General features: G+C 44.8%; 1 protein-coding gene and 1 long non-coding RNA gene across 7 annotated transcripts in view; one reads left to right on the plus strand and one right to left on the minus strand.

The window, feature by feature from the left end:
- The first annotated feature begins 5,598 nt into the window (after positions 1-5,598).
- AFF1 (ALF transcription elongation factor 1) overlaps positions 5,599-26,375 on the plus strand; it is a 147,325-nt gene continuing 126,548 nt past the window's right edge. For 3 of the 6 annotated variants that reach the window (XM_077933809.1, XM_077933815.1, XM_077933812.1), the window contains exons 1-2: positions 5,601-5,832; positions 12,741-12,794. In XM_077933809.1, coding sequence (XP_077789935.1) covers positions 12,769-12,794 — 26 coding nt within the window. In that variant the 5' untranslated portion in view covers positions 5,601-5,832; positions 12,741-12,768. Of the gene's footprint in view, positions 5,833-12,740; positions 12,795-26,375 lie in introns of all 6 variants that reach the window. The other 3 variants (XM_077933811.1, XM_077933814.1, XM_077933816.1) reach the window with 3 other exon arrangements.
- LOC114603986 (uncharacterized) lies at positions 23,853-26,148 on the minus strand. Its single transcript, XR_003708195.2, has 2 exons — positions 26,011-26,148; positions 23,853-24,137 (listed from the first exon to the last, which is right to left on the minus strand). It is a non-coding gene; the product is annotated as an uncharacterized LOC114603986 (long non-coding RNA).

Genomic DNA, 26,375 nt, shown 5'->3' on the forward strand with positions numbered 1-26,375 from the left:
GGTAAACCTCAAAAGATAATCTTCAGGGAGAATTAGAGGGTATCCAAAGCAGAAAGTACAGAAAGAATGGAAAATCTTTAAAGAGTATTTGGAAAAGCATTACAATAACAAATATCTCCTGGCAGAAATAGAATGATCCCTGTAAAACAACAAACTTAATGTTTTTTTTATATCTGACAAAAACAAGGAAAGAAATACAATAATCTGGAACTGTGTGTGAAAAAACTGTAGAAATAATAATACAATGAGTTTAATCGGAAGCCAAATGTGTTTGTTTTGTTTTGTGTTATTTTTCTTCTTTTCTTTTTTCCTCTCTCCCTTCCCCTCACTCCCTCCCCCTTCTCCTTCTCCTTCTTTCTCTTCTTTTTTCTTTCTTTGTGTTTCCCTTCTTGGTCTTTCTCTTTTTTATATGTTAAGAAAGAGATAAAGAGATAAAAGTGTAATATGAAAACCTCAGTAAGTTAAAAGTGATGTTATGTAAAAAAAAAAAATATTACTATTTATATATTGTTAAAATTGGTTAATTGTAAAGGAATTGAGGTAGCAACTACTGTGGGGTTTTTTTCTTTGTTAATGTTGAATTCTAAATAAAGTATCATATCATCTAAAAAGTAATAATAATAATCTTCAAAGTATAGAAATAAAGGTGATCCAAAGTGACAGGGCTGTGTGTACACACACACCCCCGCCCCATTGGGAACTTCTCCCAGCAGCAGGACATGGCGAAGAGCCTCTTCTGGAGATCTTAAGGCAATTAAATAAAATGTTCTAGCCACACAGACTATTCCACTTCCCACCAAAAACCCTTTTTATACCCTTCAACACTTCTAACACGTACCGTCATCAGCACATGACACATACATGAAAGAAAAAATGGATGGAGATCCACTCCTACAAAATTCACCTCAGTCCCTCTGAGGGAATGACTTCTTAGTCCTGGTGCACATTGTGCTACTTGCATTTTATATAATAATACAGTGGTGCCTCAGGTTACAGACGCTTCAGGTTACAGGGGTTACAGACTCTGCTAACCCAGAAATAGTACCTTGGGTTAAGAACTTTGCTTCAGGATGAGAACAGAAATTGCGCGGCAGCAGTGGCGGGAGGCCCCATTAGCTAAAGTGCAAGGATTTTCTATACTTCTGCAAACCTCAGGATTTCTCCTTGAGCTTTGCTGGTACTTCGCTTGTGCTTGGATGGAGTGATGGTTTTGAGACAGGTTTGCGCTCCAGCTGTTGCCAAGCAGGGTGGCCAGTTGTGCCCATACAACACAGCAGTGTGGATCCATTTGTTGCTTGCTATGATTGAGATCCCCACAAAACCGGCTTTGTCATTTTGCTTTTCAGTCTGCTGCCCTGCATGCATATAGCTTGAGGTGAGGGTGCTGGAGAGAGAGAGAGAGATGAGAATGAGACTGTCAGCCTAATGGAACAAAACGTTCAAAATTTCCGTCGGCCCCAAGTTGTGCCAGTGAAATCTTTGAAGTAAGCCAAGAGATGGATTTGTTTTGTTCCCAGTGCTGTTCCAACAAAGGGCATAACATTGTCCAAAGTGGCGCCTCGTCCCAGCTGGAAAGGGAAGTTGAAATTCCTAACGGAAGACATATTTGAGTTACTTTGCTGCTCTGAGCAAGGACACATTTTAAATTATGTATCACGCTGTTGACACATCCCAAAAATATTGCTGCCTTCAGCATCTCTTCATAGCAGGCTCTATGTAAAGAAAGCTGTTAAAAGCAGGGGGTTTAACTGGGAAATACCAAAGCTATTCTAGCCTTCCAACAGGTTGCCTTAAATACAGTAGATGTTGTGTATATATATATATTTTGATGATATGCAATGTCCAGACTCTTTATATTCAAGAGAACTTTACTTTCAAAACAACTTTGCTTTCATAAACATATAACTGGGAAGAACATATCTACTGTTATGTACTGAAGTTCTCACCCTGGGCCAGCAGGGGGATACTGTAGATAGTTATGCAAATGAAGGATCGAAAGTGACGTTCAGTGATTGGATAGTTTTAGAAAGATGTTACAGTAACGTTGTACTGGAGCTCTATATAAGCAGGCTGACTGAACCCTTCAGTTCAGTTCTGTTCTGGCCTGTGAATAAACAAGAGCTGTTTGAAGAATCGATGTGTCGTCTGATATGTTCACCCACAACTTAACATCTACAATCTCATGTTTATTCACTTTGTTCCTTATATAGAGCACAAGTTTCTCCCTACAGTGGTACCTCGGGTTACATACGCTTCAGGTTACATACGCTTCAGGTTACACACTCCGCTAACCCAGAAATATTACCTTGGGTTAAGAACTTTGCTTCAGGATGAGAACAGAAATTGTGCTCCAGCTGTGCAGCAGCGGCAGGAGGTTCCAGTAGCTAAAGTGGTGCTTCAGGTTAAGAACAGTTTCAGATTAAGTATGGACCTCCGGAACGAATTAAGTACTTAGCCTGAGGTACCGCTGTATTTTAGGGATCATCTTCTGTCTGCTTCACTTCAGACAGATCATGCTGACACAGACTGTCCTCAGCAGTATCCAAAGGAGTACGGTATCTCTCAGCAGCCATTCTCCCTCTCACGCACCTATAGAGAAAAGCAGAAAACAGTTTAAAAAATCAGTTACCTTTTGCAATAAGGAATGCGAAGGGAAAACACACCGGAACGTGCGGGATAACACCTGGTTTTTAATTTTTGTTAGATCATCTAACCACCCTACTGATACCGGTAGATCAGAATGAACTTTAGTTAAACAACCAAAGCTGTCCAATCTCCCTGCAAAAAAATAATAATCAGGATGAATGCTCAATATACATGTTGTTTGGAAGCTCTGTTAGATATTCAACCAATAAATCAAGTCACCATAACTCACTTGGCCAGGTTTGTTAAGACACAAATAGCAACAACACCATTTCCAAGTGCCCAGTGTGTGTGTGTGTGTGTGTGTGGGTGTGTGTGAGAGAGAGAGAGAGAGAGAGAGAGAGAGAGTGTGTTTGGGTGTCCCTCTTCCTGAATCAGCAGACATTTTAACGTTTCAAAACTTGAATTCCTTCCCCCTCTTTCTGTGGTACCTTACATGTATTTTTAATATCTTCTTCATATCCAAATTAACTTAATTTGCTCATTCATCTACTTTAAATATATACCCTTATAAAACTGCAGGTTATTACAATAATCCTGCTAACATTCTGATCTGTTTACAATTTGTTTGTAAATATTCAACAAACCATTTCCATTATTTTATAAAAAGTTTGTTGTCTTGGTTTCTTCTTCTTCCTGTAAGTTTTGCCATTTCTGTATACAGTGGTACCTCAGGTTAAGAACTTAATTCATTCTGGAGGTCCATTCTTAACTTGAAACTGTTCTTAACCTGAGGTACCACTTTAGCTAATGGGGCCTCCCCCTGCCACCGCATGAATTCTTAACATGAGGTACTATTTCTGGGTTAGCAGAGTCTGTAACCTGAAGCATCTGTAACCTGAAGTACCATTGTATTCCATAAGTTTTTGTATCCATTCTTCCTTTGTTGGGACTTCTGCTTCTTTCCATTTTGGGGCAAGTGTTACTTGTCCCACACTGCATTTTAAGACACTTTTTTTCTCTCGCCCCCTGCATGCACCAGAGAGGGAGGGAGTGGGGAAGTTGTCGCCTGATGCGCACACCTGATTTCCTGAAGCCAAATTGCTATTCAGTGAAACTGACATCCACACAAGTGCAATGGCTGCCTCAGAAGTACATACCTCAGCCTAACCGCAGCTGAGATTTTGGAATGGGATGGAAGCTGCTGTGAGGGAAAGCGCATCAACCAGGTGTGTTTCTGAAGAAACAACAGGGTACATAAGGATTGTGGCGAACGTCATGCGCACTTGGCTTCAGACACCAGCAGTGGGAGAGCACGGGAGCTGGAGCAAGCAATGATGCGTACATTAAAAAGGTAAAGGGACACCTGACCATTAGGTCCAGTCGTGACCTACTCTGGGGTTGCGGCGCTCTTCTCGCTTTATTGGCTGAGGGAGCCAGCGTACAGCTTCCGGGTCATGTGGCCAGCATGACTAAGCCGCTTCTGGCAAACCAGAGCAATGCACAGAAACGCCATTTACCTTCCTGCCAGAGCGGTACCTATTTATCTAATTGCACTTTGACGTGCTTTCGAACTGCTAGGTTGGCAGGAGCTGGGACCGAGCAACGGGAGTTCACCCCATTGTGGGGATTCGAACCGCCGACCTTCTGATCGGCAAGTCCTAGGTTCTGTAGTTTAACCCACAACGTCACCTGCATCCCCTAATGTGTACATTACCCAAGTGGTATCTGTCACTGCTGGGGATGTTTGCTTTTTTGAGCTCATCTTTTAAAAAAACAATGTTTATTTAGACCAGCCTTCTAGCTAATGCTCAATGCAGAGTTGCCACCTTCTAATTACTTCTTTTAAAACAGATTTACTATGCCCATATTGGTGCCTCTCTCCTTCCCTACACCTCCCAGTTCATTTAAGAGGAACCTTAAATAGGGGATAGTTTAAACCAAGGTTTCCCAAACTTGGGTCTCCAGCTGTTTTTTGGACTACAATTCCCATCATCCCTGAAGACTTGTCCTGCTAGATAGGGATGATGGGAGTTGTAGTCCAAAAACAGCTGGAGATCAGAGTTTGGGAAACCCTGGTTTAAACTTTGGAGTGGGGGAAACATGGAGGGAAAAAGCTAAATCCTTGGGCCTTTGTGTGAAACCCTGAGATAAGGCAACATGAGCAGCTGGAAAGCAGGGGACCTATTTTGACCTGGAAACTTTGCTCTTAAATCTGGGTAGGGTTGCTTCATGGGAGGAAGGGGTATTCTGCACATGCTCAGGAGCACTATCCATAGCTGAAGTTGAACACTGAAAACCAGTGTCAGGGTTTAACCCCTGGCAGTGGCGTAGCGTGGGTTGTCAGCACCCGGGGCAAGGCAAGTAATTTGCGCCCCCTAACCTGTGGATTTGCGCCCCCTAACCCGTGGATTTGTGCCCCGTAACCCGTGGATTTGCCCTAACCCCAGATGTTGTGCCCGGTGCGGCTGGCCCCCCCTGCACCCCCCACGCTACGCCACTGACCCCTGGTGAACTTTGCTTAGCTTAATGCAGTGTGTTGTTGTTTTTTCCCAAAAAAAATGTTTAGGGATGCTCTCATTTTGACTCAAGAAAATCACATTTTTGGGGAAAATAAATACAGGAAATGGACAAAAGTACAAAGATTCAAAATATGTTTAGGGGTATGCTATTAAAAAAATCACTGGCTTAATGAAAGTGGTGTCCTTTCCGGAGCATGCTGTTTTAAGTCTCGCACTACCCTCCCTGGTTGCCTTCTGTCATTAGAATAATATTTAGCGCCCCAGGTTGAATTCCCGGGTCTCGAACCCACGGACTTGCCGGGTTTTCAGTGCCGCCGGCGCTTCGGGTTTTCCCGGAGACGCTTCGGCTCCAGAGGAGAGGAGGGGGCGGGAGGAGGAGACCGCCTTCGGAGGGGGGCGTGGCCAGAGCGAAGAAGGCGGGGCCGGCAGCCCCTGGAGCTGCTCTCTGGTTGTCGCTTCAGGCCAGCCAATCCCGCGGCCAGCTCTTGCAGCCCGCATCTCTCTCTGTCTCTGCCCGGTGCAATGAGGCTGTAGCAGCTGCAGCAGCAGGAGCAGCAACAGGTTATGAAGGGCAAAGAAAGCAAGGAAGCGAGCGAGTAAGCAAAGCAAGCGAGCACAGCCTCCTCTCCTGGCTCTATTCATCTGCTGCTGCTAGAGGGGGAGGCCGGTCCAGGCTTGGCCCCCTCCCCTCTTCGCTCCTGATGGGGTTTGCACGGCTGTAGCGGAGGTGAGAGTCCATTTCCCTACCTCTAGACTCTATAAGGCACTCAATGAGAAAGCTCTTTCAAAAGCAAGCAGCCGTCCATTTCTGCCTTGCAAAAGCTATGGGGCGCTTTATTTATTTATTTGGGGGGGGGGTGGGGAGGTTATCAACTCAATGTTTGTGCCGCTTTGAAAACAAACAGCACCAACATCCAAAAGTTTGGGTTTGTTGTTTTGTTGTTTTGCTTTTTTGCAGAGAGTTTTCCCGGGCTGTCAAGCCGTTAATCCCGTCAAAAAGTGTGTGCCGTGGGATTCTGTTGGGAAATTGCTTGGTTTTTTTTTTTAAAAAAAAAAAGCAATGCAGGGGCGAGTCAGTCGAGGCTGCAAAACGGTGGAAAGTGCCTCAAATGATTTTGTGTGTGTGTGTGTTATTTGCCTGTGCGTTTTGGTGGTTTGAAAGACCAGGAGAAGGGCGGGGTGGGGGATGCTGAGCAGTTGTCTCAATGATTTGTTGTTGTTTTGTTGTTGTTTGTTTGTTTATTTAAATGTTTCCTATGCCCCTTCGGAAACTTCGGAACCGTTTGCAACAGAAAACGCGCATCCCTCTGGGACAAGCCTTGTTAGCAAATGGAAGTATCCCCTTTGCCTTAAACTAGCCAACCAAAACTATCTAAATTATGAGTTACTGTTAAAACGCTCTTTTCAAAATTTTCCACAGGGTTAGTAGCCATGGCAGACTGTTACTCTGCGAAAAGATTAGATGTTGCTATATTGTGTGCCTAGATATATGCACTATGCATTTGATTTTGTGGTTTTAAAGAGTTTTTGATATTCTGTAACTGAATAAAAAAAAAAAAGATGGCCTTTGTTCCTTCCCTCAATGTGTGTCTGAGAAAATACGGGCATATCCTAGGCTGGATAGTAGTGTGCTGACCAGTTCTGGTGCACACATTGCACGATAATACAGGGTAGTGATCTAGCATTTGGCGTGTGCCTATATATGTGTGAACCAATTGTGTAACTTTGGGGTGTGGCTCCAGAGCCCCAGGAGGTGTGTGAAGGACTGGGAGTTTGTCCCAAGTCTAGATATGGCCAACGTTGAGGCTATTATGTATACATTAGAGTATTTTGCATTTGCACACAGATTCATAGAAGTCTAGAGTTGGAAGAGACCCTAAGGATAATCTGGTTCAACCCATTTTAAAACAAAATCTGTGAAATGGTCTGTAATGTGTGCTTGGGATAGTAAAGTGTTGCAAAACCGTCTTAAAATAATGCTGAATGCTTGAAGTGAGCTCCAATAATACACCAGCAGATGAAACGGGTACAGGGGTTTTTGTTGTTGTTGTTGTGTAATAGTTGTTGTTTATGTTAACAAATGGTTTTTCCTGCATTTATTTTTTAAAAGTCATTTCTACAAAACTGCATTGAACTTTGGCCACTAGAGGCCGCTCGTTCAATCTCGCTTCAGCCAAGGCTCCATCTCACTTAATAGGAATTTTAACGTTCTTTGAAGTTGCAAAGCGGACAAACGAAATTCAGAAGCAACTCAAATATACCTGCTCACTGAGAAGCAACCAAAGGCTTGCCAAAGAGCAGATAACCCATTTTGAGATTTGAGCCTCCCCATGTAGCATCAAGCAATTCATTTCCATTAGATCTGTAGCAAATTTAGTTACAATTTCTATGCACACACATATTTTTTTTAAAAAAATGGATCTGCACAATAGTGATCTGAAGCCTATGGGAGGTGCATTGTGCTATTCACCGATGGTGCTCTGAATATTTGGATAAAGAGCTTTATTGCGGCATTGGTTCGCATGGGGGTACAGTCGACTTTCCCGATTCATGAATTGGCAGGGTCTTTAGTGTGTTGCCTCCCACCATGTGGAACAGTCTGTTATATGTTTTCCAAGTATTCTAAAAACTTTTTTGCTCACCAAAGCATTGGGAAAGACTGGAGCTCAATGGTACAACATCTGCCTTGCTTGCAGCAGGTCCAAGGTCCAATCCTTGACATCTTTATATTAGTCTTTTCAAAGTAATTAAATAAAACAGCTAGGCATCTGCTTTATGGAAACAGGGAGGAGGAATGTTTTTTACAAAATGAGGCAAATATGAGTGACTGTTCTACAGAACAAAATCTGGTTTAGAAAAAGGATACAGTGGAACCTTGGGTTACGGCGGAGATCCGTTCCAGAGGCCCTGCTGCAACTGGAAAACGACACAACCCAAAGCATTGCGTCTGCGCACGTGTGCAGCGCGATTTAGCACTTTTGCTCATGTGCAAATGGTGCAAACCCAGAAGTAACCTGTTCCGGTACTTCTGGGTTTGTGCCGGTTGCATGCCAAGGGTGACATAAGCTGGAGGCAACGTAACCCAAGGCTCCACTGTATTTGGTCATTGTAGAGCACAGTACTTTTAAAAAAAATAATAATAATTTTTATTAAATTTTCTGTTTTACATTTTAGAATATTCATTTAAACAACCTCAAAATATCAGTGACTTCCTTTCTCTTTCCATGGCTCATTTTGCATAACACAAATCCCTGCATATTTTACCTAAACTAAACCATTCAGTATTCCATTATTCCATCCATCTAAACTTATTTACACTGTTGAATTTATCTTAATGCTGCCCACATTTTCAAGTGTACACAATCCCCCCCATATATTCAATAAACATTTTTCTTCTTTAAATGTGTGTTCTTCTTCTCTTATTTTATATGTTAGGTCTGCAAGCTGCGCGTATTCCATCACTTTTAAATTGCCACTCTTCTTTAGTTGGGACCTCATTTGTTTGCCATTTTTGGGCTAACCAAACATGGGCCACCGTAGTGGCATACATAAATAACCTTTTTTGACATCTGGGAATTTCTGTCTGAATTATCCCCGACAAAAAGGACTCTGGTACTTTTGAACATTGTTTTCAATTCATTATGAATTATTTCCCAATACTCATTTGCCCTTTTACAGGTCCACCACATACGAAATAACATACCCTCAGCCTCACTGAGCACAGTCCTCTTGTCTACTCAGAACTTAGTCTTGTTGAATTCAATGGGTCTTGCTGCCCAGTAAATGGGGTTAAGATTGCAGTCGACTGACACTGGCCTCATTTTATTAAAACATTCCTTTCCCCTCATTCTCTCTATGTGTGTGTGTGTGTGTGTGTGTTGGCTTGTACAACACTTTGATCATGCAGGGATAGTGCTTAACTTTAACTGGCTTGTATCCATTATGCAGACTTAGGGTGACCAGACACATTGAATCCAGGGCGCCTGTAACCTTAATAATTGCAGCCAGGGCTCCTGTATCTTTAATAGTTGTGCAGAAAAGGGATGTTATTGTACTGCAAGTATGATAAAAGCTGTGCCACCTTCTCATCAAGGTTCAGGAGACCCCATTCCATCCTATGCACTAGTTCATTTGATGGGCATTATCTGTTTCCAGTATCCAAAATGGGTGTGCAAATGTAGTAGCATACACCCTCCCCCCCAAAAAACCCTTTTGGTATTTGCATGCCATATGCAAACAAAATCCATCTTGTTGAATGAAGAACTATTTTGTTTGGGGGATGTGTTGCCAATTTTAAATTGCACTAGAGAGCAAATTAGTATTCTCCCTTCTCTTTCAAATGCATGGCATGTGGGCTTCTGTATGTCTTGCCATCTGTATTGCCATCACTTGCGGAAAGAAGCTTAAACCCGATTTTAGCTTGGACTCTGAGTGATGACAGAGAGTCAGAGAAGAATCCTGTTTGCTACTACTGTGTTTACTTCTTCTTCTTGATGTTGCAAAGTGCTTTACAATACATATTTGGGTGGATTTGCACAGGCTCTTTATTATTTTTCTGGAACTACAATTAAGCATGCCAAATGGTAAAGTTAACAGCATATTGACAAGGTAAAGGTAAAGGGACCCCTGACAATTAGGTGAAATCATGGCCGACTCTGGGGTTGCGGCGCTCATCTCGCTTTATTGGCCGAGGGAGCCGGCGTACAGCTTCCAGGTCATGTGGCCAGCATGACTAAGCCACTTCTGGCGAACCAGAGCAGCGCACGGAAACGCCGTTTACCTTCCTGCCTGAGCGATACCTATTTATCTACTTGCACTTTGACGTGCTTTCAAACTGCTAGGTTGGCAGGAGCCGGGACTGAGCAACGGGAGCTCACCCCATCGCGGGGATTCGAACCGCTGACCTTCTGATTGGCAAGTCCTAGGCTCTGTGGTTTAACCCACAGCGCCACCCGTGTCCCTATATCGACAAATGTTGCCTAATAAAACTTTGGGTCCAGTGACAAACGGTATAACTGCCTCAACGTTTTGCAAACATTGGTGAGCTTGTTTTGCTAATTTCACTTCATCTGTAGCAATGTTTCTAGCAATGTTTCAATGCAATCCTTTGCGGTGATGTAAGGCAAAACAAGCGGCTGTCGTCTAAAACATCAGAAGAGCGTCACATTGGCAAACTCTGTTGTCCGAAAGCACCAGGTTGCCAGAGGCTGCTTTTGTTTTTTACCTGTCCTATTGCAAGGTCTTAGATTGCAGGCTTCCATATAGGCGCTCACAACAAAATACTCCCCTCCTTTTGTTTTTTAATTATTTTTAACAAAACACAGACCAAACAAACCAAACACAATTGATAAGGTGCATCAGTTTCATTCTACCTTAGTCGCTGCTTGACTTGATAGTGCAGTTAGGTGCGCCCTGGGAGCCTGGCCTTTCTTCTCCCAACCCATAATAAAATGCTTCCTTGGTGGTTTAGAATTTGTCCCAGCCCCATCCTGTCTATCTTCTTTCCTGCGCTTTCGTAAGTTCTAGCAGCAGACTTCTGTCCCCCACTCCTTCTGTTCCAGATAGAACTCTCTGCGTGTCTTTTAGTACCTGGAAGGAAGCACTAACTAAATCATAATAGCCGCAGGGACTCGCTCAAAGAATCTTATCTGTAATATATATGTCTATTTTGTGTTTATAAGCATTACTAGCATTAAATGTGAATTCTAGGCTTTTGAAGCTCCCTGTTGAAAGTAATGCTGGGGTTTAGCAAACCACTTGAAAGAGTGGAAACTTCCCGTTTTTGCTTTGAAATAACCCATTGGCACCTTAAAATTTATTAAGTGTGTAAGAAGACCGGTGTGTGTCTGTTGTTGGTGGTTTTTTTGAGAGAGAAAGAGAGAAAAAAGGAAGAAAGAAAGAACCAGAAGAGGGAAGTAAAGACTATTTCTTGCTGCAGAGCTGTTGAATCGAGAGCATGTTTAAAGTTCCCAGTATTTATTTTGACAATTATTCCATTAGGGTTGTTCACACATTACACTGAACACAGGGGTTGGCTGTCTCAAGTCTTTGTGTGAAAGTGTGTATGCTTGCTCACATACGTAGCTTGCCTGTATACTCATTGATAATAATAATAATAATAATAATAATAATAATAATAATAATAATAAATAGCTCTGCAACCACAGAGTCGTCCGCGACTGGACCTAATGGTCAGGGGTCCCTTTACCTTTTTGCTCCACCCACCTGGCTGGGTTTGCCTAGCCACTCTGGGTGGCTCCCAACAAAATATTAAAAATGCAATAAAACTTCAAACATTAAAAACTTCCGTAAACAGAGCTGCCTTCAGATGTCTTTTAAAAGTCAGATAGTTGTTTATTTCCTTGACATCTGATGGGAGGGCGTTCCACAAGGCGGGCACCACTACTGAGAAGGCCCTCTGCCTGGTTCCCTGTAACCTCATTTCTTGCAGTGAGGGAATTGCCAGAAGGCCCTCAGAGTTGGACCTCAGTGTCTGGGCAGAACGATGGGGGTGGAGACGCTCCTTCAGGTATACTGGGTCTTCTGAATTACTGTAGGAGTGTACAGCTCAACCATCTGCATACATAGATTGTACACTTGTTGAATGTAACAGTTGAGCATCTTTTAAACTACATCTTCCTCTGCTTCTCCTTATGCTCTCAACTTTAATCCTTGTAATAATCCTCCTTAAGAGGTAGACTAAGGGTAGCCTTGTGGTGGTTCCCAAACTCTCTTCCTGCCACACCCTTGTCTCCATGGACCACTTGAAAATCGCTGAGGGTCTTAGCAGACCTCTTAATAATTTTTCTGCTTGTTGTAGCAATAGCAATGAGCTGTGTTAGATGCTGCACGCTTTTTAAAATTGCATTTTTACAGACACACCACAGGCCACTAGTGGTCTACAGTTTGGGAACCCCTGCTAAGAAATGAAGTTTTGAGGCCTGCTTCAGGCTTGTTGGAGTTGACATTTCTAGCTGTTCATTTCTACAATGAGAATAAGCGAGAGTGACCTGTCTTAGAAGCAGGACTTGCAGAGATCTCTGTACATTATTTTAAAACAAAATAACAAAATAAGAAAGCATGAAAAGCAATTGTTGGGATCAATCAAAAAGTCATAAAGTAATGAGCAAGCTTTTGGGTTTACCGGAATGCTTCTTCAGGCTGGACATATAGCAAAGAAGGAGAAAAAAGAAAAGAAAAGAAGAGAGAGAGAGAGAGAGAGAGAGAATGAATGAATTATGAAAAGCTTGTTGTAATACTCAAGCTGGAATTGAAGAGGTTTTGCCCAGACTTAATTAGGCTAGACCGTGTTTGCAGTGAAGAGATCTCATGTTACACCAAAGACAAATGGGACAACCCTCTTCTTATACAGTATACTCTTGGCTTTAGTTTTTGATTAGTAATTAGCCTGAAGAAGGGGGGTGGTGAGCTTGAAAGCTTGTTTGCTACTCTGTGACTTGTTAGTCATAAAGGCATTGTGCTAATAAAGGCTACCGCTGCTGCAGGGAGCAACAAGAATATATTTGAAAGAGCTCCTGCAATTTTCAAATGCTGTATAGTGAGTGATGTGCGATCTTCTTCAAAAAGTGATAAAACTGAAGTCTGATTGGCTGATGACTCATGTTTCCTTTCCAGATGAGCTGATTTGCAGAGGATTGTCAAGATGGCTTCTACAAACACCAGGAACAGGTAGGATTTAGGATGAGGGCATCATCCACTTCTCTTAGAGAGGCCCCTTGCTTGCTTGACCTTGTTTCGTGGTCTTTGCAGGAACAAAAGGTTACTGTTAAACACACCAATAATAATCATTTAATAATTCTATTATTTGTACCCCACCCATCTGACTGGGTTGCCCCAGCCACTCTAGGTGGCTTCCAGCATATTCAAAAACATAATAAAAGTTTATTGGGGCCCATTTAGGGATCTGTTTTGTGCAGCATTTTAAGTCCAATGGCTTACCACACCTGCTCCTTTGCTCCTGTGTTGCACTGAGCCTAAGCCTAGGTAATCTGAGCTGGGACTTGTGCTAACTATGATTGGTACCCAAGAACAGCCTTAGCTGCTGGTCATGGTTCATGAGGAAACAGCTTAACCACAGGTCCTGGTTTCCTGGTTCAGATGACATGCTAATCTGGTCGTTCCCAAACTTTTTTGTTCCACTATCCCCTTGGCTCCATAAACTGTTTCCCAATGCCCTCTATAAAAAGCGTTACAGTTGTACCTTGGAAGTCGAACGGAATCTTTTCCGGAAGATCGTTCGACTTCTGAAATGTTCAAAAACCAAATCACGGCTTTGCAATGTTTGGGAGCCAAAATGTTTGGGAATTAAGCTGTTTGAAAACCCAGGGTACGACTATATTCAGAATACAGTCATACCTCTAGTTGCGTTAGGTTCATGTTGCAGATTTTTGGGTTGTGAATGCAGCAAACCCGGAAGGGTATACTTCCGGGTTTCACCGCATGCGCAGAAGCCGTATGTGCACTTCACGCATGTGCAGGAGTGCTCTATTGCATCACGCGCATGCACAGAAGCGGCGCTCTACTTACAGACTTTTAAGTAGAGGTACCACTGTAGTGGTTTGCATGACCCACTGAAGAAGATCACAATGCAATAACATTTGAAACAGTAACAATTAATTGCACCTTTATCCAGTTAAAACTATTTAGTTCCATTAATTCAACAACAGGACTTGATCCTGTGATAAGGGCTTTTCAAGGTCTCATAGACTCCACTGCCCCCCAGGCAGCACTTTGGGAACCAGTGTGCTAAGCTGAACCTTGGATTGCTGGCGGGTCCCTGGAAAAGAGTTTGCAGGCACTTTGCTCCTCCCCAATCTGGTAAAAACAAGCAGGGAGCAGAGCAAAGCGCACTTGCAAGATGCTCTCTTGAAGCCCATAGAGAAGCCATAGTTTAGCTTACTGAATTGTGTGAACTAGCTTAGTGAGGCACTGCTAGAGGCATCTGAGAATTGCTCCCAGTATTTCAGGTTTTGTTTGTGTGTCCTGGGCTTCCTTTTTGTTTTAAAGTCTTAAGCATGGGTAGGCAAACTAAGGCCCGGGGGCTGGATCTGGCCCAATCGCCTTCTAAGTCCGGCCCGCAGATGGTCCGGGAATCAGTGTGTTTTTACATGAGTAGAATGTGCCCTTTTATTGAAAATGCATCTCTGGGTTATTTGTGAGGCATAGGAATTCATTCATTATTTCCCCCCCAAAAATATAGTCTGCCCCCACAAGGTCTGAGGGACAGTGGACCGGCCCCCTGCTGAAAAAGTTTGCTGACCCCTGGTCTTAAGAGACATTGCTGAGGGCTTCCAAATTTCATCTTGCACTCTGCCTCTGTGCAACAAGCACAGGCCATGGATTATCCTGTCGCTGTAAACAGAAATATGCCTTATTTCCCACTGTTATAAAATTTTAGGGTGCAGACACACACTTCACGGAAAACCAGTCCTTCACCCTTCAAAATTTAGGAAATATTCCCTGAGGAAAAATTACACTTTATTTTAGCGCACAGAACAAGCCCCAAAAGCCACTTTAGCTCTCGTAATGGCTCTAAATATTTCCTGTGCAGGATGAAATATCTTGGAGAAACCTTTCCTAATAGTTCTTTTACTTACAATTCCTTCAAATCCTGTCTTAAGGGCATATTTTGTTCATAAATGGGGTAGGCCTGTGACCTGGATTCTACAACTAAAGTATATTTACTATCTCAAAAGAATGGCCAGATAATGCAATCATCAAAGCATTATCAGGTATCTTGACAGGAGAGAAGTCACACCTCTTTCTGTGACACATGTATGATGCTTTGTGGGTGGGTTAAGGAGTTGGGCTGCAAAAGCGAACCCCGGTTTTTTCTAGAACTGTCGCATGAAATAAATTGGCTGTGGCCTTTCTCAAGTGCAGGGCTCTTCAGAAGAACAGGCAACCTGTAAAATAGATTAGATCAACAATGGCTCACTGGTTGCCCCAAGATAATTCTGTCTGTCTCCTGATTCAATCAAGAAAGGCAGTTGCATTTTGTAATCTTGTTCTCTTGAGTGTCTATAAAAACGTTTGAGTCACCCCTTCAGCTTTAGTGGAAGGTGCTCAAGACAACTTCCACTGAAGCCATGAAAACCATTCGAAGGTCTGCGGATTATGAATAAACTTCCAACTTGAAAATTTGCTGGCGTTGTATTAAGTTTCTAGCATTGGGTGGAAGAAATGGCCGTGGTTTTGTTTGCCAGGGAATGGAGAAGTCTTATAAATTTATAAGGCATGGAGAAATTCCATATTTTTGTGTCCCCTTTGGACTTTGTATGCAATTTGACTCCTCTGTGCGCGCGCGCACGCTTGCTTTAAAATTGTCTTCAAATATTCATATATGTATTCAGTGCTGTATCACCTGCATGCTCTCCATAATAGTGAGCCCTTTGTGCTGGATGAAGCCATGGGGAGTAAGATATATAAGCTGATTGCAAAATGGCACCTTCAACTTAGGCTATGGTCGCCTAACGTCTAGGCGCCATCTTCCCTCCAAAATGAGTTTTGAAGCTTCCAGGAAAATATTTCGGATCCTTCTCTAAGAGACATTTTGCTCTCCCCGTATTTATTTACTTACTTAATTTAAATAGCTGCCCCATAGCAGAAGTACTCTAGGAAGCCAGGGTGGTTAGGGGATTGGGCTAGGACCTAAGAGATCAGGATTCAAATCTCCACTCAGTCATGAAGCTCACTGGGTGACCTTCAGCCAGTCGCAAGGTCGTTGTAGAGATTAACTGAGGGGTGGGGTGAACCATGGAGAGAAAGGTGGAATATAAATGCAATAAATAAGCCCTTTTGCTTACCTGCTTAAGAAAGATGGAGAGGCCAGCCAGATGGCGATGTCTGTCGCCAACTTGGCATTCAGAGATCTCCACAACTGGACCCGTGCCAGTTGGAAAACACACCTGGCTAATTTCTAGCACTGATGGAGACTGACCCCTTATAAGGTGAAGGAGCGCCTCCACCCCCATCGTTCTGCCCGGATGCTGAGGTCCAGCGCCGAGGGCCTTCTGGCGGTTCCCTCACTGCGAGAAGCAAAGCTACAGGGAACCAGGCAGAGGGCCTTCTCGGTAGTGGCACCCGCCCTGTGGAACCCCCTCCCACCAGATGTCAAAGAGATAAACAACTACCTGACATTTAGAAGACATCTGGAGGCAACCCTGTTCAGGGAAGTTTTTAATGTGTAACATTTTAATGTATTTTTCATCTTTGTTGAAAGCAGCCCAGAGTGGCTGGGGAAACCCAGGCAGATGGGGAGGTACAAATAATAAATTATTATTATTATTATTATAAGGTGGGCTGTGGCTCAGCTTGGACATATGCTTGGCATGCAGAAGGCAGGCTCAATGCCTGGCATTTCCAGGTATGGCCAGGAGAGATGCCTGTCTGAAGCCCTGGAGAGTTGCTGCAAGCCAAGATGAACCCGATGGTCAGAATCTGTCTTAAGGCAGCTTCCTAGGTTCCTGTGAGATGCATCTGGGGCCACCTGATCTCCATCTGGTTCCCAGACCGGCCACCTCTGGCTTATGTAAATTAAGTGAAGCAACATGGAGCAACTTTGTCAAAACATGGCCAGCAATGCTGCTTCATCAGGTTTTAAAGGGATTAAGGAGAAATCTAGTTCCTGGAAGAGGTCAAATGCTGCTCCCATAACACAGCTGCGTTTCCATAGCCAGAAAAGTGCGGATTAATCAATCCCTTATAGTCAAATTTCCAGCTTAAGTGTGCTCAGCGTGACAATGTAAGAGGCACGAGGGGGGAAAACAAGTCGTATTAAGTTTCATTTAACTCCCCTCTAACCTGTAGTATTGTCTGGGCGCCTGTTCAAGGTGCTTACTGCCGCCACAGAGTCCGAGGTGGAAGAAAAGTAGAGCTGGTGTTCTCAGCATATCGCTGACACCGTGCTCCAAAACAGTGCATGGTGATCTCTCCTGTCAGCAGCAGTTAGTTAGACGTTAAAAAGCAGAAGTGGGACTTCTGTGGTGTGTTCCTGCTCAGTGACCCTCTCCAGGATACTCTATTTCATCCTGTCTTCCACCCAGTTTTCTCTCTGCCCCCAAAGCAGTCAGATAGCACTGTACATGCTCAGCCCTCATTGGGGTTCCTACACTCTGAAGCAGGGTTTTTTCTACCTAAAAAACTGAACTTTTGCAGCTCTTAAGTGTTCCCTTGAGTCTGCTGATTCCTCTCTCTTCTGCGTGGGTGTTGTTGCTTTGGCTACATAAGCAATGGCGCTTGCCTCTGAACAGTGAAATTGAAGGAAATGGTCAGGGAACAAGATGGGATCTTGGGGCACATCATAAAGGTACTGGAATCGGCACTGGTGGACCAGTTAGAGCAAAACCACCATAAAATGAATGTCTCCAGTTATACCAGAAGGAATTTATTTGTGGTTTGGTGACTAGGACCCTGTCCGCACTGTACATGTAAAGCCAGCATCAAACTACTTCATACAGTCTTGGCTTCTCCCAAAGAATCCTGGGAATGCTAGTTTGTTAAGGGGCCTGAGAGTTGTTGTAAAGGTAAAGGAACCCCTGACCATTAGGTCCAGTTGTGGCCGACTCTGGGGTTGCGGCGCTCATCTCACTTTATTGGCCAAGGGAGCCAGCGTACAGCTTCCGGGTCATGTGGCCAGCATGACTAAGCCGCTTCTGGCGAACCAGAGCAGCGCACAGAAACGCCGTTTACCTTCCCGCCAGAGTGGTACCTATTTATCTACTTGCACTTTGAAGTGCTTTCGAACTGCTAGGTTGGCAGGAGCAGGGACCAAGCAATGGGAGCTCACCCTGTTGCACGGATTCGAACCGCTGATCGGCAAGTCCTAGGCTCTGTGGTTTAACCCACAGCGCCACCAGGAGATCTCTATTCCCTGCCCCTTCAGTGCTATAATTCTCAGTGAGGTTTAACAATCACTTATTCCCAGGGAACTCTGGGAATTGTAGCTCGGGGGGGGGGGAATATGGGGTCTTCTAACAACTCTCAGCACCCTTAACAAATTACAGCTCCCAGAATGCTTTGGGAGATGCCGTGACCATTTAAAGTGGTATGAGGCTGCTTTATATGCATAGTGCAAATATAAGTCTCCTGGCCTCAAAGAGCTAACAAGTGCTCCAGCCTGTTGTTATGGATCCTTTCACCAGTGAGGCAGCAGGGTAGGAAATTACTGATGAGGAGATATGCATGAAGGTAACTGATCCAGTCTGGGATGCTAACCCGGGAGTGAATATGCTGGGTGATCTCACTTGTTCAAAAGGACTTGACTCAATTGCCTCTTCTAAATTACTTCTTGAAGCTTTCGGTGATTTGAGATAAATGTGCGCTCCCTTTCATTAATGTCCCCAAAGCGCACCCACACCCACAATTCAAAGCCGAGAAATAAAATAACGCATCTCCTGCAGAGTCTAGTCTAGCACTATCCAAACAGGCAGTGCTTTCTCACCCCAGATCAGATATTGCATCAAAATGAATCTGACAGCTGTAGTGAATCTGAAGAGCAAATTGCCGTCCTGCCTGTGGATTCTGCCTTTGTTTAGCTGGTATATAAATCACGGTCGTTAACACTCTTTATAGCCTGCCTTCTCGCTGAATTGTTCTCCCAAGTCCAACAGGAACATATAAGCCTCTGTGTGTGCTAAATTTGTCTCTTTGCAGAAGCTAGCTGCTGCTTGTAGAACAATTAAAGCAAAATTATTAAGCTGCTCGGATAATGTCTGCCTGGAGGATGCTACCTGCAGGATAGGCTAGCTGAGGAAAGGTGGTCTCTAAGGCTCCTAGATTCATTCTTCTAGCTCTTGGCAGGAGTTCCTTGCATTTACATTGCAGACAGCCTAAGTCTGGCTCAGCCATCCAGCCAGAACAAGGAGTCTCCTGGGAAAAACACGATTCAAAGGGCAGCTGTCATGGTGCATCGTAGCCAGCTCTGCTCACAAGTGGAAACCTCACCCTGGTATCCTGTGAGAGGAGCTGCAGGGAAGACTCTCCCCCTACACCTAAAGGTGGCAAAAAACCTGCAAGGTGGTTCTGAGACAGTTACAGGGGCGTTGCAGTAATAACAGTGCAATCCTAAACTCACATACAGTGGTACCTCGGGTTACAGATGCTTCAGGTTACGGACTCCGCTAACCCAGAAATAGTACCTCGGGTTAAGAACTTTGCTTCAGGATGAGAACAGAAATCGTGCTCCAGTGGCGCAGTGGCAGCAGGAAGCCCCATTAGCTAAAGTGGTGCTTCAGGTTAAGAACAGTTTCAGGTTAAGTACGGACCTCCGGAACGAATTAAGTACTTAACCCGAGGTACCACTGTACTTAGTTGGGAGTTGGGACTTACTGCTGAGTAAAAATGCCTGGAAGGTAGTTGGCAATTTCTGGTAAAAGGGAATAGGTTTTTTAAAAAATCATAATACGATGGATAACTCTCCCCACGCGTCACAGTATTTCCACTCCTAGTTATAGTAAACCACTAATACGCTTGTTTGCTAATGAACCTATCATGAATACATCAGATAGACTAGCAGTATAAAGTTGTGCACAAATACCACAGAGATCTAGAAGTGCCACTTCTGGCCGGCATCTTGTCTCGAGAGACAATGGAGTGTGCTTCCAGGGGTGAGGTCAAACCACTGTGTTAGCAGCATCACAATGATCTCCCTGGGGCACAAGCCTGGGCTGTGCGTAATGGAGGTCCTGGGCTGCCCAGATAACAAGGCTCCCCTTTTGGCTTTGCTCATGTTGCCCAATACATTTGGCACCAGCTTGGCTGCAGAATTTGCTGGAGGGAGGTGTACAAGGCACCATCCAACCATCTCAGGGATTTGTGTAGGGTTGTCTTACAAGGCAGCAGAGGTTTAAGGTCAGTTTTCCTTCTTCTAGATGGTCTGCCTTCCCAGGTTAATGAGCCTCATCTGCCCCTCACTTCAGCACTTGCAGAAACTGCCTTCATGACTGTTGGCCCCACTAATGGTCTCGTCCGCTCAATCTGCCAGAGCCTGTCTTTTGCATACAGGTTAAGTCCCTTCCCCAAGACCGGCTACCCTCTCCTGGTTTTAGCTAGCCAGTCAAAGCCATTCCTGGGGTGTGGCTGCTGTCGCCTGCTGACAGCTTCTAGGAGCCACAGCTGAGAGCTGAGCGCAGGGTGAGGACCAAAGATGAACAAACTACCTCAGAAGAGCATGACGTGTCCCCACCAGAGGTACTACCCCTCCCCCAACACCCTGCACACCCCAATTTCCACTTCAGCCTGTGTGTGTGTGTATTCTACAATCCATATTTACTAATATATCAAGTGATTAGAGGTGTAGCCTCCTGTAAGCAGTACCAAAGCCACATCCATTTACTATCTTCATTGTAGATGGTGGAAGTCGCTCCTTTTCCATATAGGCTAATTGCTGTTGCTTTCCTTATCTTCCCCAGTTAAATAGTGCTTGTGGGTTGGAAGAACTGACTGCTGCTCACATTATTATACCTTTTTAGCACAGTCGTTTCTTCTCTTGGCAGGCAGACCTGGCTCAAATCGTTATGGGTTCTTCCCTGACCTTGATCAACTTGGGACCCTCCTCTAGATCTGCTCTGCAACAGCTCTGAGAAGCAGTTGAGGCCAAGAGCAGGGCGACTGGTTCAGAGTCAGCTTAATTTTGGAAATTGAACCTGGGTCTGGTTCAAATTCAAATCTGTCCGTCTAAACCAGCACACTACCCTGTCTCATACGCTGCTCATAAACACTATACAGTGCTTTAGTTGTGCTGTGGTGTAGTCTGAAAAGGGGACCTCTGCACATGCAACATAGTGGAATCCTAAGAGTTGCTGCCAGGGAACCCACCACAGCAGCCTCTTTCCTTTGTGGGGAAGGGTTCTCCCTTCTCCATTTTATCTTCACAACAAACCTGTGAGGTGTGGGTCAGGCTGTCATTGTGCGAGGCTGCAAGGAGTGCCAGTGGACTGCCATTACCTGCTGCACAATACCCTGCAGGAAGAGTGGCCTACTCAAGCTCAGTTACATGCATGGCCATTTTACGACGGGCTCCATCTCTGTGCCGCCGCCATTTTGTGGCTGGTTCCGGTGCCATTTCGTGACTAGTTCCGGTGCCACTGTAATGGTGGGCCTTGGCCATTGGTATCCCTCCTCGTGACTCCTGGCAAGATAGTTTGAGCATGTGAATACCAGAGCTACACGGGTACTGTCCCTCTTAGATGCCTAAACTCAAATTCCTCCGGTGTAATATCCCTAGTGCTGCAAGATTGTCACAAGAGCGCGTGGACTAAAATTGTCTATCAAAAACTTCACTCTTGTGGTTTATCACCACAACAGCTGCAGTGGTACCTCGGGTTAAGAACTTAATTCATTCTGGAGGTCCATTCTTAACCTGAAACTGTTCTTAACTTGAAGCACTACTTTAGACCTCCTGCTTCTGCTGCGCTGCCGGAGCATGATTTCTGTTCTCATCCTGAAGCAAAGTTCTTAACCTGAGGTACTATTTCTGGGTTAGCGGAGTCTATAACCTGAAGAGTCTGTAGCCTGAGATACCACTGTACTCACTTTGGGTTTTAGTAAAGCAAACAGTCTCATTTGTCAGCGCCTAAATGATATCGAGCGTCAGAACAACTTGGCCACAATAAGGAAATTTTGCCCATGGTATGACTATTTTCCACCTTCCAATTTCAACTCTCTGGCACCCGATCTGCATAACCTAGCAATTATAAAATATAGATGTGCTTTTACTCTCACAAGATTGAATGTATCACCCTCAGCTGTACTTGAGGGACGATTCCAACAGATTCCACACGAAAAACGCTTATGTCCCTGTGGAGATGGCAGTACCAAATCGGTGGTGCATGCCCTTCTGGCTTGCACTCTTTATAAAGACTTGAGGAATGAGATTATCACCCCCTTTTTATTGTCCATTCCGGGTCACCCAACCACTGCCACAGTGTCCTTTCTCTTGGCAGATCAAGATGAGCAGGTGACAGCAAAGGTTGCAAGGTTTTTAGCTGGGGAAATCAGAATAAGAGCCGCTATTTGACTGTTGATGCAAAACCCTAAAATTTATTTTATATAATTGACTTTTTATTTCTATTCTTTGTATATTGTATTGTTGTTTCATTGCTATGGCCGAAGGCTGGCGCAAATAACGATTCATTCATTCATAGCATAGATGAGGCTGCCCAGTATACAGGACTCTGCAGGATCCAATCAAGGACGCCTTGGCGGTTGTTCCTTATATGCGAGAGTTCTGGATGTGTAATGCTGATGGGTGGATCTGTGGTTGTGTTGGTATTTTGGTACCCATATGTGAGTTTATTCTGGGAGGGAAGTGTGGGATGTTTAATGAAAAATCCCTGTGCGTTGTTATTGAGGTAATGGGTAAAAAGGGCACATCTGCAGTCTCAGCTGGGAATCTGGTTATTTTGGCTGTACAGTAGGGAGACTGTGGAGGGCTATTGAAGCCTCCCTCAATGGGACAATTCATGGACTGGGGCCAGAGGTCTGCCTGCGAATGAAAAGTCCCTAGCTTGCATGCTTGATGCACTTGGAATCACAATAGGGCGCTGAGCCCTTTCACCTCCCGCAGCAAAGGAATCTATTGGGATATAAATGGAGGCTGTTAAGGCACATCTCGTTAATTAATAGGCCCCTTTTCAGCTTTGTTTAAGGCCTGCCTCCAGACTTACTGCTTCTCCATAGTGCTTGCCCAAGATGTGTTGGCTATTAAGGGTGTGTGTGTGGGGGGGGTGTATCTATCTATAAAACAATGGCTGCAAAGCTCTTTAACTTACAAATGAATATGAATGAAGGGTGTCTGGGTTATTTTAGTGGGTAGGGTAGCAATGGATAGCTTACAAACAATCCTGTGTATTGCACATCAGCAATTACATTGTGTTCCTTGGGTTGCAGGATGTCTCAACTTCTGCTGATTTGCCTAGGGAGTTGTTATGCTCCCAAGTTTACTTTAGCTCCTTCCTAGTTTGCTTTCTTCTCTCTCTCTCTCTCTCTGTGTGTTGTTGTGTGTGGCTGAGCAAGTTTATATCTTTGTTTTACAGGGACCAACTCTGTTTAGGGATTTTTGATTATCTGCTACTCGCCCTCACCCTCCCTACTACTGACTTCCCTGCAGCCTTTGTTGATAAAAAGAAGCACCAGTTCTTGCACTTCGTTTTAATATATTTTTTAGCTCATCTATGCCTCCACTTTGAAATCAAGAGGAGATCAGACGTTCTGGGCTGCTGGCTGTCTCTGTGAAATAGGCCGCCTAGTTTGTCTGCTTTGCACTGCCACCCTCCCTTCAAAATATCCTTTTCTCTTTTGGCCATTTATGCAGAATTGATACCTAAGTCTGTTTCTGGTTGTAAGAAAAGCCGTGTGTGAGAAACATTTCCTCATTGGAAAATATATTGGGAACTGAACGCGTACAAAATCCCTTGGGCTGCTCCACCAGCTCAGCACATATATTCTTTCAAAATAGCTTTAATATGAAGCCATCACAAGCCCCGTTCCCTGCTTCAAAAAGATGAGTTACAGGTCTCTAAAATCCCCCACAGTTTAAAACCTCACAACCTGCTTCCTAATGTGCAAAACATAATTTCCATTGTGACTTCTCTGTGCATTTGTATTGTTTGGCAAGGGGTATGCATATACTCTCAAAAAACAACAACTATGTGCTTCAATAAATGAATTCTGCAACCAGTCATCAATTATGCTCACCGAACTAATTTGCATGATTTCCCTTTGTAATTTAGTTGTTTTGTATAATTTAATTAACCAAAAAGAAAAGGCTCTCAGAGCATCTTACAACAATCAAGAATAAGACAGTTTCCCCTCTTAGACTTAACAGTGTACAACCCACGACACAAAAGGAAAAACAGTTGGAAGGGATGACGAAAAACAGCAAAGTAGTTCTCAGTTGCAATGTTTCTTATAAGTGTTTTTTTCTGTCAGGAAAAAGTCCAGCACCCTGTAGCTTCTTCACCTTTGGCCGATGCCCAGGAGGAGCTTCCCACTCTTACTGCAATTTTCTTCCTAGGATGCAGAGAGATATTTTAATATTTACTTGTCCTGTGGAGGGGCAAGAGGTTATTAGTTCACCCACCACCACCTTTGGCTTTTAAATTTTCAGTAGGCATTCCCCATTTCAGTTCAAATTGTCTTTATGCCTATAAGGACTAGAAACATGTAGCAGCACTCTTGCACCCCTGAATATCAGTACATTTTTGGGGGTAACATAACAAAAAACCTAGGGACCTGGGTGGTGCTGTGGGTTAAACCACAGAGCCTAGGGCTTGCCGATCAGAAGGTCGGCGGTTCAAATCCCCACGACGGGGTGAACTCCCGTGGCTCGGTCCCTGCTCCTGCCAACCTAGCAATTCGAAAGCACGTCAAAGTGCAAGTAGATAAATAGGTACCGCTCCAGCGGGAAGGTAAATGGCATTTCCATGCACTGCTCTGGTTTGCCAGAAGCGGCTTAATCATGCTGGCCACATGACCCGGAAGCTGTACGCCAGCTCTCTCGGCCAATAAAGCGAGATGAGCGCCGCAATCCCAGAGTCGGTCACGACTGAACCTAATGGTCAGGGGTCCCTTTACCTTTACCTAACCAAAAACCTGGCATTCATCAAGAGCATTTTGTGTTGAGTTACATTTCTGTTTTGTAAAGTGGGATAAAGAACCATTGGTGCATGCTGAATATGTTGTTCCTTGGAACACAGAAGCAGGGATCAAGGAACAGAACATACCTCTGCTTCTGGTTTTTTATTTGCACAGAGTGCAAGCTATTTAAATGTCGTAAGTCCCTCTTTCTACCCACCAAAAGACCCACTAATCGTGGGTAAAGTATGATTCCCCCACCCCAGAAGTAAGGAAACACTGGGTGCCCAATATGTGACTCAGCAGTGTGATGCAGCAGCAAAAAAAAAGCTAACGCTATTCTAGGCTGCATCAAAAGACGTATAGTGTACTTCAAGGGAAGTAATAGCACCACTCTATTCTGCCTTGGTCAGACCACACCTGACATACTGTGTCCAATTCTGGGCACCACAATTTAAGAAGGATGTTGACAAGCTGGAATGTGTGCAGAGAAGGGCGACCGAGATGATCAAGGTTATGGAAACCAAGCCTTATGAAGAATGGTTGAAGGAGCTGGGTATGTTTAGCCTGGAAAAGAGGAGATATTATGACCGTCTTCCAATATCTCAAGGACTGTCACATGGAAGATGGAGGAAGCTTGTTTTCTCCTGCTCTGGAAGGCAGGACTCGAACCAATGGCTTCAAGTCACAAGAAAAGAGATTCCGACTAAACATCAGGAAATACTTTTGACAGTGAGAGCTGTTTGGCAGAGGAACGGTCTCCCTCAGGAGGTTGTGGACTCTCCTTGGAGCTTTTCAAGCAAAGGTTGGATGGCCATCTGTCATGGATGCTTTAGCTGAGATTCCTGCGTTACCGGGGGTTAGACTAGATGACCCTTGGGTCCCTTCCAACTCTATAATTCTGTGATTCTGCATCGGAGCAGCGCCCGAGGGAGATCCCCTTGTGCCCTCCGCACCAGCAAAAGTTGCCAGTATCTTTCCACCCGGTGGCGGCGGCTGCCTCTTATCCGCGCGCGCCCCGCATTGCGCGGAGGCCAGCAGTGCCAGGCAGGAGGGAACTCCGTGTCCCGCCTGGTGCGTGCTTGTACATTGTGAGGTTGTGTGTGTGTGAATAATTTGTATTTTGGCAGCGCTCAGCAGCCGTTCCCCCTCCGAGGCGGGGCGTCCGCGTGTGCGCTCTCGCCGCGCGCCTTTCCCCTTCTGATAGGCTCGCCGCAGCCGGGCTTGTCCATTCCTCCCGGAGCCAACCCTCCCCGTTCCGTCGCCCTTGACAAAACAACATGTCCATTTAAGGGAAGGCGGAGCGTACCATGCGAACTTTTCGCCGGGGGGGGGCGGGGGCGAGGCTATAGGTGCGAATCGTTTCAGAACCGGCTCTCCAAAAACAATCCCCTTCCTTCGTTGGGAAAAAAGCGCAGCCAGAAGCGCGCGCTGCTTTCGCCGAGTTTCCCCCTCACCCCAGCGCCCCATAATGGGTCGGCTCAGAGGCCGGAGCGGTCCGGAGCTCCAAATGGCCATTCAGTAAGCGAGCCCAGCCAGCCAGCCAGTCCCGGGCTTGGCTCGCTTACCTGTGGAGCAACAGCAGCAGCAGCAGAGCCCGCGAGCTCCGCCGCCTCCCCCTTCCCCTCTCAGCTGGCTTGCAATGTGTCGAGCCGGACTGGAGGAGGCCCCCGG

Source organism: Podarcis muralis, chromosome 9 (genome assembly GCF_964188315.1).
Source record: "Podarcis muralis chromosome 9, rPodMur119.hap1.1, whole genome shotgun sequence".
In the NCBI taxonomy this organism is placed as follows: Eukaryota; Metazoa; Chordata; class Lepidosauria; order Squamata; family Lacertidae; genus Podarcis; species Podarcis muralis.